Here is a 14,397-nt window from a genome sequence, read left to right on the forward strand (position 1 = left end):
AAACCAGTGGCATGCATATAATCAGTTTAGTATTGTTTTCTGGAAGAGATTCTCTTGAAGATAAAATGAAGAGTGAATGGAAACAGTGTTGAAAAAGTTGCTATTAAAATAGTTTGCTCAATATGTTTTGTAACATATAGTGAACATGTGAAATGGGAAATCTGCCTCACTGTACTTAGCCTACGTATCTCCAAACAATAGCCTACACATAGTTCAATTATGAGAAATGACATGCATATTGGAGACAGTCTAAAAGAAAAATATTTTATTTCTAAAGAAGCATTGTTTTCACAGTGCACAAGTCATAGGCTTTTGGAAATGCACATTTCCCACTTTTGCCATGGTCTGCCACTACAACATTTTTATTTTTATTTTGGGTTAGGCCTATGCCTATTCCTGAAGGACCATGTTGCAAGTAGTCCTACTGAGACTGCACATTCTATAGTAGCCTAAAAACTGGATTGACATGGTGGTCATTCAATGATGGAATGTCCTGATTTAATTTGAGAACGTCATGAGTCCAAATTGCATATTGACGTCTCAGACCATACCACCACCAACAGTTCATGCCTTGGCTACTTATTCCTTTTCATTACAACCTCCAAAAGTATTTCTGTGTTTGGGGGAGGGGGTCGTAACCAGGGCGATACGAAGCAGGATGTGACATCCGGTACCCCGTTATTCAACAGGTGTAGCCTAGGCTTGGGCTACGCATTCACGCACTCCATCAACTCAGAAGGCGCAGACGTGTCAGACTTAACTTTTGCTGCATCACTTGACATATATTTCAAATGTTAGAACGGTGATAAAGTTGATAATGGGATGGTCCGAATGAAGCGGTAACTGATCCAATGGTGGAAATGATGCCTTTGTGGAACCATCGCCTCGCAGGACACACTGCGCGCCATCCATGTAGTGAGTTCTGTTTTCCGATCAATTGACATCATTTTGGCTAGGCTATTTGTTTAGTTGTGTTTTCAGTCAACGTGCGCTAGTCCAGTTGTCCCCAAAGTGGGAGTCGTGAGATGATTTTCGGAATTAAAAAAAGAAACTAGAACTAGAAATAGTTTAACCATAATTGTAATCAACGATCAAAATAGTAGACTATACAACCCATGTTCTTTGTCAATTACTGTGAGGTGCGTTTAAGTTCGCAACATAGGGGAACGTTTGCAAAAGTTGGCTTGAGTTTTTGGCGAACGTTTGCAAAATCGCGATCAGTCTACATCTGAGGACATTCAGTGGAGCTGGACGTGAGCTTGACGAAGATAATAATGCAATTGCCATTACAATAGAATGTGGACACCAAATCCTTTCCAATTTAGGCCTACTGTTTAGAGAAAACATGTCCACCACAAACATTCGCTGTTTACCGAATTTGAACGCATTTGTGATTATTTTAAATTATTAAAATTATTAAAATGAAATATTATGGTTGTTGGCTGGTATAATCTTTTGTTTTAGCCTATGCTTGTGTTTCGACATTAGAGTGTGCGCAAGCCTCCGGGGATAGTGGAGGTCAAGTCACTGGCGCCGTTATTTTGGAGGTCGCGGGCTGAAAAGTTTTGGGAACCTCCTCCAGCACATGCCTGTTTATCTGAAAAACTGGGGTCTTTGACGGTGCTTCGTAAACTCAATAAATAATGACTTGTTTGTGTGAATGTGTAAGACCATACGATCGGATGAGATTTGACTCTTTCGCAGTGCCTGGCTACAACTGTTACTGGAGAGCAGTTTCTCCAAGTGCAGTGGCACTGAATTATTTAACAAACAGAGTGCTTTGTGTGTAGGCATGTGTTTGTGCCTTTCCACTTGTGTGTTAGATATAACATAGGCCAACTTTTCTCTATTTTATATTTGTTTTATATGTGTTTACAGGTGGCCTAACTCAAAACTGTCCTGACAAAGGTGGAGCTCACGCCCAAACTAAGTGTGTGTTGCTCACACCTTTGGCCCCATCTGTAATAGGGGGGTGTGCCAACAAGGTCAGGAGCCACCATGGACAGCACACTAGGCCTGGTGGGTGTGCAGGCAGGCCAAAGGGTTTCCACACAAGGCATGCTGAAGGCTCTCCAGTGCGCCCCCACCTAGTAACCATCATCAAGCCTAATGAGGATGGCGCCATCAGGAAGATCTCACTGCTTCTTAATCGCCGGGCTGTGGTGTCGTTTGAGCAGCTGGTGAGCGATGTGTCCGAGGCTTTGGGATACCCGTCCTGGCATAACGATCGCGTGCGGCACCTGTTCACCCCGGCCGGACAGACCATCGGTAGCCTTTCCCAGTTTTTTCAAGTAGACAACGCGTTTTTGGCACTGGGGCGGACGCGCCCCTCTCTCACCAGCCTGCAGATGGTGCTGGAGGAACTCTACCCGGGTTGCCAGGAGTACTGCAATGAGCTGGTGAAACGGTGGCAGAGGACCATGAGGCCCAAAGCCAGCAAGGCTGATAGTGGCTTCCATGATGACAGCGAAAAAGCAGACAGCTCCCCGAGCAGCATTCAGACAATCAAACCATCCGCCAACAACCTCCAACCCATCAGGGAGCGACGGGAGCACAAGGAAAGACATTTAGAGGAAGAGCACAAGAGAGACAGGGAGAGAAAGTTGAGGAGGAGAAAAGACAAGATGGAGGAGTCCTACCTCAAGCCACACTCCCACACGTTGCCTGGGCGGCAGGGTGACCAGAGAACACAGTGCTGCAAGCGTACAGGAAACAAACACACACACACACCATCAGGTTTACTCCCAGATGTGGCTACCGCTCAGGATAACAGATCTGTCCCCATGCAGTCAAATGGGCCTGGATCGGCACAGATAATGAAATCACAGGAAGTGCTCTCACAGGAAGCAGCCAGGCAGGCTGAGCAGGACGTGGCTGAGCTACCAGACGGAGCAGAGGTCACACAGGCGGACATCGAGCGTTGTTACGACGTCGGACGGGTGGTGGGCGACGGGAACTTTGCGGTGGTGCGCGTGTGTGTGGAGCGTCGGACAGGACACACCTGGGCCATGAAAGTGGTGGACAAAGCCAAGCTGCAGGGCCGCGACCACATGATCCACAACGAGGTCTCCCTATTGGCCAGCCTGAGGCACCCACGGGTAGTGCATTTGCTTCGCTGCCACCACACGAACACCCACGTCTACTTGATCATGGAACTGGCCTCTGAGGGCGACCTGTTCGATGCCATAGTGACCAGTGTGAAATTCAGTGAGGTCTGTGCAGCTGGCATGCTCAAGGACATCAGTGATGCCCTCCAGTTCATTCACAGCAGGAGCATTGTGCACAGAGACATCAAGCCAGAAAACCTGCTGGTAAACACACACATACAGTTAAAAGCACAGAGGGGGTTTCTCAATTTAGTATTTTTTTTTACATTTACAGCCAAAGTAATACATATTTCATTCATAGAAATACAATATTTCTAATGATCTGCAGACCCAAAGTGCTTTTGAAAAGAGGCAAAACAACATTAATGGTAATGGCAAGAGGGTACGAGGACATTTCTAATGCTGCCTTGCGTCAGCATCTTCACTACTTTGTGAAATGTTCCAATTTGCCGGAGGAAGTGTTCCAAATCAGAGTGTATTAATCAAAGGTGTTAATCAGTGCAGTGCCTGTTTCACAGTCTCTTAGTGATAAGTTAGCAATAATGAGTAAATCTGGCTCATACTGGTTCAAGCTGTTCAGTAAGAGATGCTACTGGTCTATGAACATACCTCAGGTCAAAGATGGAGTGTCTCTACAGCAGAAACCGTAATTTCCCGACTATTAGCCGCGGCTTATACACTGATTTTGCAAAATTCTTCAGCTATGAGGTTAATACATGGGGGACAGTTAATATGGTATCAATATGGTTTTGTTTCTTTTAACTTGCATAAAACACTGTCCTGCGGTTTATACACAATGCGGCTTATATGCAGGAAATTACTGTAGAGATGATTTTATTTGATTGTTTTTGCAACTGTGGTTGTCTCATTTCTGGCCAGGTCCATCGTCACGACGACGCTGTCACTCTGAAGTTGGCTGATTTTGGGTTGGCTCTGGTGGTTACGGAGCCTCTCTATACAGTTTGTGGAACTCCCACATACGTTGCTCCAGAGATACTGGCAGAGGCAGGTATGGAGTTTACATGACCGCCACATTTCCCAGTTAGAGGGAATCTGCACCTTGCGTGATCAAATGTGTGTCTGTCTGTGTGTACAGGCTATGGAGTAGCAGTGGACGTGTGGGCGATGGGAGTGATTCTGTACATCCTGCTATGTGGATTCCCTCCTTTTCGCAGTACAGAACGCAATCAGGTGGAGCTCTTTAAGCTCATCCGTGATGGGGACCTCCACTTCCTGTCCCCGTACTGGGACAAGATCTCCGAGGGTAAGGACAGTCTCACAAAAAAAGAAAAAAAAACATAATTATGCTACACCCATGTTAGCGTTATTCCATATAAGCAGTTTTACTTAAATGGTCTTTATCATCTGTGTGTAGGTGTTAAGGACTTGATTCGAGGTCTACTTCAGGTGGACCCAAAAGGTCGTCTGACAGCACAACAGGCTTTGCAGCACAGCTGGGTCAAGAGTCGTGGGAGAAGTCATGGGATAAATCACCACACGCAACAGAGGCCACAAATGGCAACCACAGACACCAGTCCTCCACCGACTTCTCTGGACTATAGACTTCCACAGATCCACACAGCACACAGAGACTACATCAGATCGGCAAAGACAAAAGAGGCTATTGTACACCACACCAGCAGTGACAAGTTGTCAGAAGATGAGGACAGAGCTGTGCGGACGAGAGGGGCCAGTGTGGACCAGGAAAACAAGCTTGACTCAGTATGTAGACTAGACGAAAACAACGAAACCAACTCAGAGACGAGTGGAGATCTGAAGTCAAAAGGGACATAACAGATTTGAGATGTGAGCAAAACAAGACATGGACTGCAGATGTTTCTGCTGCATGAATAGTAGTTACTGTTCTGAAACTATTTTTGTTACTGGATGCTTCTATTAACAAGGTTGCAAAAATAAAAAAAACTGGAAAAAAAGGGGGGGGGGGGGGGGGAACACGACAACTATCCATGTCAATTTTCAGGAATTATGGTCATTTCAGGAAGTACATTTTGTTCTGTGTAAATAAAAATATTTTGCTGAATTTTGAAGGTAGCTAATTGCATAAACAAATAAATCCAAAATCAGGCAAGTTCGTACTGTCTTTAAATAATGGATCAAACCTAGAGAAAGCAGCAATGAAGGGGGCAAGTCAAAGTTACCATGGAAACTAAATGTTGTTACACATGGCTGTGAGCATTCAAGTTTCATGTCAAATTATGACAAAATCAAATATGGCGGCTGGATCAATTAGGTTTTACTAAATTGTGTTCTCATTGTACTTAAGTGTGCACTCATTTAGCTAAATTGTGCCATCATTTGAACGCAACATTTAGTAAAAGCAGTAAAACAACCACATCATTTACTAAAATGAGCGCACAATCTAGTAAAAATGAACACACAATTTTGCAAAATGTTGTAAAAAAAATGAATAAGCGCACAATCTAGTAATGTTATTTACAATTTTATAAAATGAGTGCAGTTTAATAAAACCTGCACATCTTCAACATTCAAATAATTATTGCAATGACTCCTCTTAGGGTTTGTATTAAATCCCCTTTCTATCCATCAAAATTAACATGATAACTGACAAAAAAATATTATGATGTTGTTTTAATACACCATTGTTGCCATACATTCAACAGGTCAGCATTGTAGCACATAAAGTCAGTGTTTCTGTACATTTGGGTCATTGATCTGCACAACTGCATAAAATAACAGAATACGTTTTTAGTACCACTGTTACAGAAATCACACAAAAGAAGGTATCCCTTAATTTTCTGGAAATATTTGTGTATTCTAGCTTAAGGAAGTACTATGGGAAACATATTTCATTGTTGTCATAGGACGGAGACTCCAGCCAATGAGGGAGATATTTTGACGTTGTGAGGACAAGCTCTATTTCGTGTTGAGCAAATGCACAAGCTGACTGTAGCAGGCGCCCTGCTCCAGCAAGGTTATAAGGTCATGTGACATGGTGACATCCTGATGCCTTCCTTCTATGCCGAAGGAAGAGGGACAACATTTCTAAGCAGCATGCATTGTGTTCAACCTAGCATGCATCATGTCAAGCCAGATCCGTGCAACGCTGCATGAAATCGAATATGCTTAATAATGGACCTTTTACTTTCTGAAGCCAGGCTTACTCACTACTGGTATGAAACCAGTAGGACAGAGAACATGCAGGATTTATATACTTGAATGCATTTCACAATATTGCCAATGTTGATTGAACTTTTTTCAACAATATCAAGTTCAACTTTGTTTCTTTGCAATTGTCTGCTTTTAAAACATAACATGAAGTCAAGTAAAATAAACCACACTCCCAAAGTGATTTCCTGTGGGCTTATAATCATCAGAGTCAGATTCAGTAGTGAACTTGACCTTTTTAATTCCATTGATGACCATTTCAAGCCATTACATATTCCACAGGCCATGGTGGACTATTGTTTTAAGTGGCAGCAGAGTTGGTACAGATGATGTTTCTGCAGCCCAGTTACCCTACTTCCAAGAATTTAGAATTATTTTGCAACTGGATCCTCAGTTTGACTGAAAACATCATAATTGTGCATTTCTGTGGGCATGAGCAAACGCTAATTATAATACCTTGGATCCCCTGTAACAAAGGTCACCCTATAGGCTACCTTATGTTGTTTTGTACATTTGTGTCAATGTTTCATCAGTCAGGAATCAGGATTCCAGTATAGTTTCTTGTTCAAACCAAATTCACTTTGATATCTGTACTTCTTTGAGCAGTTTTAGCAGCTTCACCATCACTAACAAACATTGACACACAATATTTAGTTGAGATTAGTTTTAATAGAAAGGCACATGTACAGCCAGACTGCATGAGATTGGTTGGCAAAAGAAGAGTTATAAGCACAAACTATATCCTAACAGACTAATTACAGTCTCTACACATTGTTTCTCAGATGAAATTCAAGTAAAGTCTTGTCTGCTGAGGGCTGGCTTCTGAAGAGGTTTCCAAGTCCAGAGTTCACAGGCTAAACCATGACTCACTGTGTCCGCCTTGTGCATCAAAACACCACATCTAAATTCAAAGCGTAAGTGAATGTGTTATGAATGGGCCCATAAGTATTTTTTTTTTTTTGCTCTTCCTATTCCTGCTTTAAACACACAACCGACTGTAACACCTCCTTTAAATGTACCTACGCTAATCACCGTCAATCCCTTTTTTTTCATGACAGGGCTACACACAGGGCCTTTGATCACAGGAATACAATCTGTCAAGGCTCGGTCTTTAAAGAGCATACAGATCGAGTCTGAAGATGTTGGAGATGTGTTGCTGGAGTCAAACCCCCAAGTCATAAAGATACTCACATACACAATCGAACACACCTAGAACCTGGGGGGGTGGGGGCTGCAAGTAGCAATATACAGGGTCCAAGCAGTCTAGCTGGAGTCACAAAAAAACTCACTGCATATGTCATGTAATATTCCACGGGGACAATTTGAAGTCTTTCAGTGGATTAAAGATGGGGGAAAATTTGAAACTTTGCAGAAATTGACGGAGAAAACCTGCCATGAAATCTCAACATCACATTCACAGTATATAGCTATATTTATTGACACACTCACCCTCAAAAAGCAGTACCTTTGCTTTTTGTTTGACCTATCATATGAATCTTAACAACTTCATTGCCATTGGTGAAAGATAATCGCCACCAAATTCGATGGGGCTTGTCAGACAATTTCAGGAGGTTCACAACAACCAAATGTGACTATAGTGAAACTGAAAACCTTTTATGTGACTATAGTGAAATCGAAAACATTTTGTATCGTGCAGTAATTGGATCAGCAGCTGTCTCACTGATTGGATTTACTTCGATTTGAAGTCAATGCCCATTCACAAAACTAATGGGTGGTAACAGATCCTGATATACAATTTGCAGACCACAGTGAAAAATCGCACAAATGCTGTGAATGTGGCCAGGCAGCATTAACCTACCCTAGATATGATTAAATACACGTATCGGTCACTGCATGTGCCTAATACGGTCCACTGGGTAGGTTTTCACATGCTAGTGTGTCTCTTAGGTCTTACTTTTTTTTTTTGCTGAGACTGAATAAAGCGTTAAAATATAATTTTTAAAAAAAAGAGCACTCCTCGAACAGGCCTCTGGCAGCTGCACTGCTTGGACCCCTACAAATCAAAGTCAAGTAAAAAGGTCCTCACACACTATAGTTAAAAGAACTCAAATCAAAATTAGCTTACAGGGACAATGACCCATCCCAGCACTCAGTTGTCTGCAAACACTACTACTAGGACTCACATGCGCGCACACACACACACACACACACACACACATTTTAAATAAAAACAACCAGATGGAATCACTGACCCCACTCCCAACTGGAAAAAACGACACCATCCTGACACACACACACATACATTCATTCATACATATTCACACACACATACACACACACGCGCACACACACGCACGCACGCAACCAGACACACACACACACACACACACACACACACACTAGGATTAAAGCCATGGTTAAAGCTTGGGACATAATCACACTTCATACACACATGTACTTGAGTACACACACACACACACACGTCAATGTGACTGGTTGACCTAGCTGCAGCAATACCAAACCCTTGGCTTCCTTCTGTCTTGCTCTCCTTGTCTTCTCACTCATACAGAGGTATCTGTGTTTCAGTGGTACTTCTCTCCTGTCCTTTCTTACCCTCTCCTCTCCTCTCCTCTACATCCCTTCGGCCCATACGTCCCGTTCTCATTTCTGGATCTGGAAGATAAAAAGACGCAGGTTGATGTTCTTGGCGGCCAGCAGCTTGTTGCACTCCACCGAGTCGGTGATCGGCAGGGGGGCGTATTCAGTCTCGTTGGCGTCGTTGGAGAAGACGTGGTGCTGGATGACGGGCTGGATCTTCACGTCGTCGTAGGGCCCCTTCAGCAGCAGGAAGTGGCACTCCAGCGTAGCGTTGACCTTGCTCTTGAGGATCAGCTGGAAGGAGAGCGTGCGCTTGCAGGACAGGTTGGGGTTGCGCTCCGAGTCGTTGACCCGGGCCTTCAGCACCCACGTCTGATTGAGCACGGTGAATCGCGGCGTCTCGTAATATAGACGCGTGATGAAATCATCCGTGCGATATGGCCGAAACTGCACCTCTGGAAGCAAAATAGCTATGAGATGTTCAGTCAAAACAGGCGATTATAAGTAAGTTGGAGGCATTGTGTTGTCTCCATTGATTCAAAGATTGTAGTGTGAACATAATGGTGGTAGACATAATAATGATGATATTGTGTGAGAGTCCATACCTGTAAAGCCGATCTTCTCAAAACAGAGTAGATTGAAGATGGAACTGTACAGCGTGAGCTCCCGACGATGCTGCTGGTCCATGTCACTCAAGATGCCCATCAACTCTTGCCCACTCTTGCTTGGGTGGCAACATGCCGCCTCGTGGGCTGGCAGCTCATGGAAGGGCCCTTGCCAAGGGCAGCCAATCCTGACATACTTACAACGTGTCACTCTACAAAACAAGTCAAAAAACCACATCGGCCAATGTTACACATGACGTTTTGTGTTCATGCGCATGTCTGCAAGCTTGGGGAACAACTTTGTCAGTAGTCTGAATGGAAGTAGAGTAAACTGATCTTGTTCCTTCACACAGATTTAGCTAAACCATGTCAGAATAATCAACAGTTCTGCCTCTGAATATCTCCCATATTTTAAAATGAATGCCCCTATATGTTATACCACAACATACTGTATGAAGTCTACTTCCAGTGATAAATGCATGATATGCAAATGCACAAACCTTAGTCCTAACAAGACGTACTTAGGCCTAAAAAAACGACAACACACAATTACCAATTTGCGAAACATTTGTATGTCTAAATTTGGGTAATCATGTTAGAAACAGTTGGTTTGCCAATTACATTGATGTATAAGTCATCTAAATCATTTTTCCCTTTTGATTATGTCCAAGATTAAAGATGGGGCAAACAGACTTGATTCATGATCCTTTATGTACCAAGTCTGTTATGTCCCAACTACTGCGTCAGGAAGATCTTCCAACCTTCCAAAAATTGCAGCTAGGGACAGTGTGAAAATATTTTTCGAACATAAACTACAGTGAGAATATGTATCATGTTTTTTTTTTTTTTTACTGGCAAGTCTTATATGTAGAAAAACAAGTGCTACCCATGAAAGACATGAGGTGTGTGCCAATTCATAAAAATGGCCCTGGAAAAACTTCAGGAAAGGTTTTCTGAAAATAAAACACAGAAATCAATGCAACTTGGCTGACAAATGTCTACGAAAAATAGTTGACTGTATATGTAAATATAGGAATATAAGTAATACTGATTATTTTGTTGCCAATATGTATACAAATTAAGCCATTTTGTATCTTCCAGCATATAAATAGAGGAATTCCCGCTTCTGAACAAATGTGTATTTGTGTACATTCTGAGGGGTAAGGACCTGTCCTGGCATTCCTCATTTTGGTGGCGCTCTAGGCTGGAGCGAGGAAACTGCTTTAGGCAAAAGGAGCAGTCTGTGGGCAGCTCGCTGACGGCCTTCTCAACGGCCAGGTTCCGGCAGCACAGGCTCTTGCTGATCTCACAGCGGCAGTTAGGGCAGGTAGCCTGCTCCTCCTTCAGACGTGCATCAGCAAGCAGGTGAATAAAACAACCTGCACACATCAAATGCCCATTCGTACACTGCACGCATGCACATGCGCACACACACACACACACACACACACACACACACACACACACACACACACACAGGGAGAGAGCGATTGAATGGATTGAACTACACTAAACAACAAAAATCACATCAGTTTAACTTTAAATATAATAGATATTCAGTTAACCAGAGGGCAAAGGGCTACTCCAACCAGATACAGTGATGAGAATAATTCAATTGTGAATAGCTCACTTTTTATTAATCCAAATAGCCTTTATGTTTGTTGACAGCTAACGTCCATCCCATATCTTCTCAAAATGGTTCAGCAATCATGTCAGTAAATGTATCCAAATGTTCATTTATAGGTCTTCTACATGAGAAAACACAGATTGCTCTTTAAATCACCCCATCAACTTTTTGAACCATTTTAAGAAAATATATCAGCAATCATGTCAGTATTTAATGTACAAATGTAAATGTTTAGGTCTTCTTTAAAAACGATAGAGAACACGAGCTGCTCTTTAAATCACCATATCATTACAATTCCTGGCAATTAGAGGAGTCGACACATTCCAAAACCCAACGGTGTTTAGGGTAGGCTACTTATGTATTCATCCCATCTACTGTCCCGACAACCTTTTTGAACCTCTAGTGTCCTAGATCATAATCTTCTTGACCAGACAAATACATGTTTGGACATAGCCTAGACAAGTTATCTGAGACTAGCCTACTACTCAGATATGGGACAGACGTTAGCTGACACATTTCATAGCATAGCAGATAAGCTAGCGTTCCCAAGCTACTTGAGAAAGTTTGGTTTACCTGATAGACCGATGCCTTTGGCAGGTCTAGGCATACAGTGCAACAGAGCACTGAGTACAACCGCTCCTCGAGCTTTCCAGATTCGCCTTCCTGCAGCCGAATGCGCTTCTTCCGGGGTACCTCTGGGTCGGTGTCGGTACTGGAGGCCTCTCTTCGCAGCCCTGGCTCCTCTTGAATCCCTGGCAGTCCAGCGCCCCCTGGTCCGGCCTCCAGGCCTCCTCCCATGGCCCCGGCTACGTGCCCCCCACCGGAGGAACCCGAAGCAGCCGCAACCCCCATATCCCCACGGTCCTCTAACGAAGCCATAGGTGGAGCTTACTTTTCCCGAGTGTCTCCTGGGGTGTCAGGTTAAGATAACCTACAGCCGCAGATAAAGTTCACTGTGATGGCTCTCTGCGAAATCAGCTGTTAACTGTAATGTACAAGCAGATAGTTTGCTAACTAACAAACTCGCTAGCTTGCTAGTTAGCTAATGGTTCAGCTAGAAGATGGCTAGCCAACAGACCAGAGGTCAGACCTGGCGAAATTCACAGATCGGTTTAGTAACACTGAAACAACTGCGTACCGTTGTTGACATCAGTGAAAAGCGTTCGTGCGGACCAGGGCGAGAAGTATGTAAACTTTGACTAACAGCTCGATTGCATCAGTCTGATGTTAACATTTACCTTAAAAAACTTAAGAGGTCAGGTTCGGGCGAGTGGTTATAAATAGCTAACGGTAGTAGCAAAACACTTCTCAAAACACTAGCTGCAGCTACCTATATTAACTATAAAGGTCCCCGTTGCTAACGTTAGCTAGCTAGCTGCAAGAACAAAACAAACGACAACTGATGGATCAGCTTGATTCTGTCAACACCGTACCCCACTGTGACAGCACAGAATCTGCAGCTCAACAACTCGACACCTCGCTTTTATGATTCCCCTTAGTCTTCGGAACCTTACCGATACTTCACGACGTCTAGCGTGCCTGACTCAATACCCTGTTATGCGGTGTTTGCACAGGAACGTTTGGTTTCTCACTACCATATATTTTCTAGTCTACCTTACAACCTTCCTTCTCCCCCTCCCCCTCGACTATTCCGACCTCCTTTACATCCAATCCACAGCAGCGCTGCTGGCCAGTCGAGTCACCGACCGAATCACAGGACGGTTTGCTGATAATGTTGACGGTGTTTTTACTTGTCCTTGTGATGCCGGATATTCTTCAATTTGTTCCTGGGCTTGTCCCTGGCTTGTCCCAGTCCTGTAGCCTCTCGATTTAACTGCGCTTATGTGGAGGTTTGTGTCGCTCTCGTTAGGCCCTTGGGGGTCAGAGTGGGTGCAATCCAAAACCTACACAGCTGCCACATGCCGAGTTTGTGCCGTTTGGATACGGTTTCCATTCCATTTCTGGCCAGCCCACAATTCCTGCCATATATCATTTCTGCGAACTAAGCAGTGACAAGGACATTGCAATTGCGCCATACTATAGCAAACAGATGCTATAACATCTCTGTAAACATACCAACCATTCAGTATTTCATAGGCTAATTATTAGTCAAACTCTTGGATCAGGATGAATCTTTTATATCATGTAGCACAAACTCTCAGCACTGGCTCATCACTTCAACAAGTCAAACTGCACTGACTTGACCACAACCAATATGCACCATTTGGATGTCCTTAATTTTTAGGCCTATGCTGATGAGAGCTCATTCTAGGTAGCCAGATTAAACCATCTTACCTCATACAAGTGTGTATAAAATGCATTAAGAAAGTTATAATGTTATTGTTCATGTTCATATTACTATGAAAGTGTGATCTACTGTATGTTGGGAGGGATATCAAATGAGCTTTCTTGCAAAATACCAGTTAACCTGCCTAATTGAAAAGTAATACATTGATTAATTAGAGGTCAATTATGATCCCTTGATTCAATTTCTGGGGATAACCTAAACTGAGCACACCATTGTACTTATATCCAAGAGATCCTTCATTTCATTCCTCTCAGAGACGCTGCTGCAATTAGCCTCACTGTCTACTCCACATTCCTCACCGTGAATGATGAGTCACACCATTCTGCTACTCAAAGCCACTCTGCCACGATCTGCTCAGTTTCCAAAACTTTAGTTGCAGAATTTCTTATCTCCCTTCCTCCCCACAGCCACTGTAGACATTATTGATAAGTGAGATATGGAGGTCATAATTGCCATCACCCAATGAATGCACACATCAGATGAGTTAAGAAACACAAATACAACATAACTACTGTGAAAAATGAGCTGAGGACACATTGTTTGACAACCAAACTCTGCTGACATATACGGTCATTACACATTAGTTCAGAGTGTCCAAACTTGCTGCAAATGTGACCAAATGATTTGGTCAGCCAGTGTTCCCGCAACCTTATTAGGTAACCAGGGGATGTATTGCAGTTAATGACAAACCTGGGTTCAAGTAAATTCAGTAAGTGGTAAACCAAGAAGAGCCCCATGGCTTTGCAGCCTTCTATTAGAGGAGTTTTACCACTTTGAAATACACAGGTTTGTCATGAACCATGTACTTATCACTCTTGAGGTGGGGTCTTTCAGGTGAATGGTATGTTGCAATACCCGTCCTGCTGGAACTGGTATTATTCAACACCTGAACATCAGCCTCCCTCAAGCAGTCCAGGTGGTTAGCAATTGCATTCTTCCTAATTGACGACATTGTGTGCTACAGGTTTATGTTTTGTGCTTTCTTTGAGAGACAGATTACTTTAATTCTTGATCACTGTAAGTTTTTTGATGGTTATATCCATT

The 14,397-nt window shown here is 43.2% G+C and overlaps 2 protein-coding genes across 3 annotated transcripts; one reads left to right on the top strand and one right to left on the bottom strand.

The window, feature by feature from the left end:
* The first annotated feature begins 18 nt into the window (after window positions 1-18).
* Window positions 19-4,980, top strand: dclk3 (doublecortin-like kinase 3). Its single transcript, XM_062528983.1, has 5 exons — window positions 19-915; window positions 1,879-3,311; window positions 3,987-4,116; window positions 4,204-4,371; window positions 4,483-4,980. The coding sequence occupies exons 1-5, from the start codon at window positions 852-854 to the stop codon at window positions 4,899-4,901; spliced, it is 2,214 nt and encodes a 737-aa protein (XP_062384967.1). The 5' UTR covers window positions 19-851; the 3' UTR covers window positions 4,902-4,980.
* A 685-nt stretch (window positions 4,981-5,665) lies between these two features.
* On the bottom strand, window positions 5,666-12,927 carry zftraf1 (zinc finger TRAF-type containing 1). Of its 2 annotated transcripts, none has more exons than XM_062528838.1 (4): window positions 11,619-12,927; window positions 10,587-10,825; window positions 9,419-9,630; window positions 5,666-9,283 (listed from the first exon to the last, which is right to left on the bottom strand). In XM_062528838.1, exons 1-4 carry the CDS (start codon window positions 11,922-11,924, stop codon window positions 8,877-8,879), a joined length of 1,164 nt encoding a protein of 387 aa, XP_062384822.1. In that variant the 5' UTR covers window positions 11,925-12,927; the 3' UTR covers window positions 5,666-8,876. The 2 variants fall into 2 exon arrangements, with proteins under 2 accessions (XP_062384822.1, XP_062384823.1); XM_062528839.1 differs by having other exon boundaries at window positions 5,671-9,268; window positions 11,619-12,924.
* Between the last annotated feature and the right edge of the window lie 1,470 nt (window positions 12,928-14,397).

Source organism: Sardina pilchardus, chromosome 24, assembly GCF_963854185.1.
Source record: "Sardina pilchardus chromosome 24, fSarPil1.1, whole genome shotgun sequence".
Lineage (NCBI taxonomy): Eukaryota > Metazoa > Chordata > Actinopteri > Clupeiformes > Clupeidae > Sardina > Sardina pilchardus.

What these genes read in the sequence shown, in the direction of transcription:
- dclk3 (XM_062528983.1), top strand. Translation starts at nt 852, where the DNA reads ATGGTGGAAATGATGCCTTTGTGGAACCATCGCCTCGCAGGACACACT. An exon ending in CACTGCGCGCCATCCATGTA is followed by an intron (nt 916 to 1,878) that starts GTGAGTTCTGTT and finishes ATGTGTTTACAG; the next exon opens with GTGGCCTAACTCAAAACTGT. An exon ending in CTGGGACAAGATCTCCGAGG is followed by an intron (nt 4,372 to 4,482) that starts GTAAGGACAGTC and finishes ATCTGTGTGTAG; the next exon opens with GTGTTAAGGACTTGATTCGA.
- zftraf1 (XM_062528838.1), bottom strand. Translation starts at nt 11,924, where the DNA reads ATGGCTTCGTTAGAGGACCGTGGGGATATGGGGGTTGCGGCTGCTTCG. An exon ending in CAAAGGCATCGGTCTATCAG is followed by an intron (nt 10,826 to 11,618) that starts GTAAACCAAACT and finishes GCATGCGTGCAG; the next exon opens with TGTACGAATGGGCATTTGAT. An exon ending in AATGAGGAATGCCAGGACAG is followed by an intron (nt 9,631 to 10,586) that starts GTCCTTACCCCT and finishes CTTGTTTTGTAG; the next exon opens with AGTGACACGTTGTAAGTATG.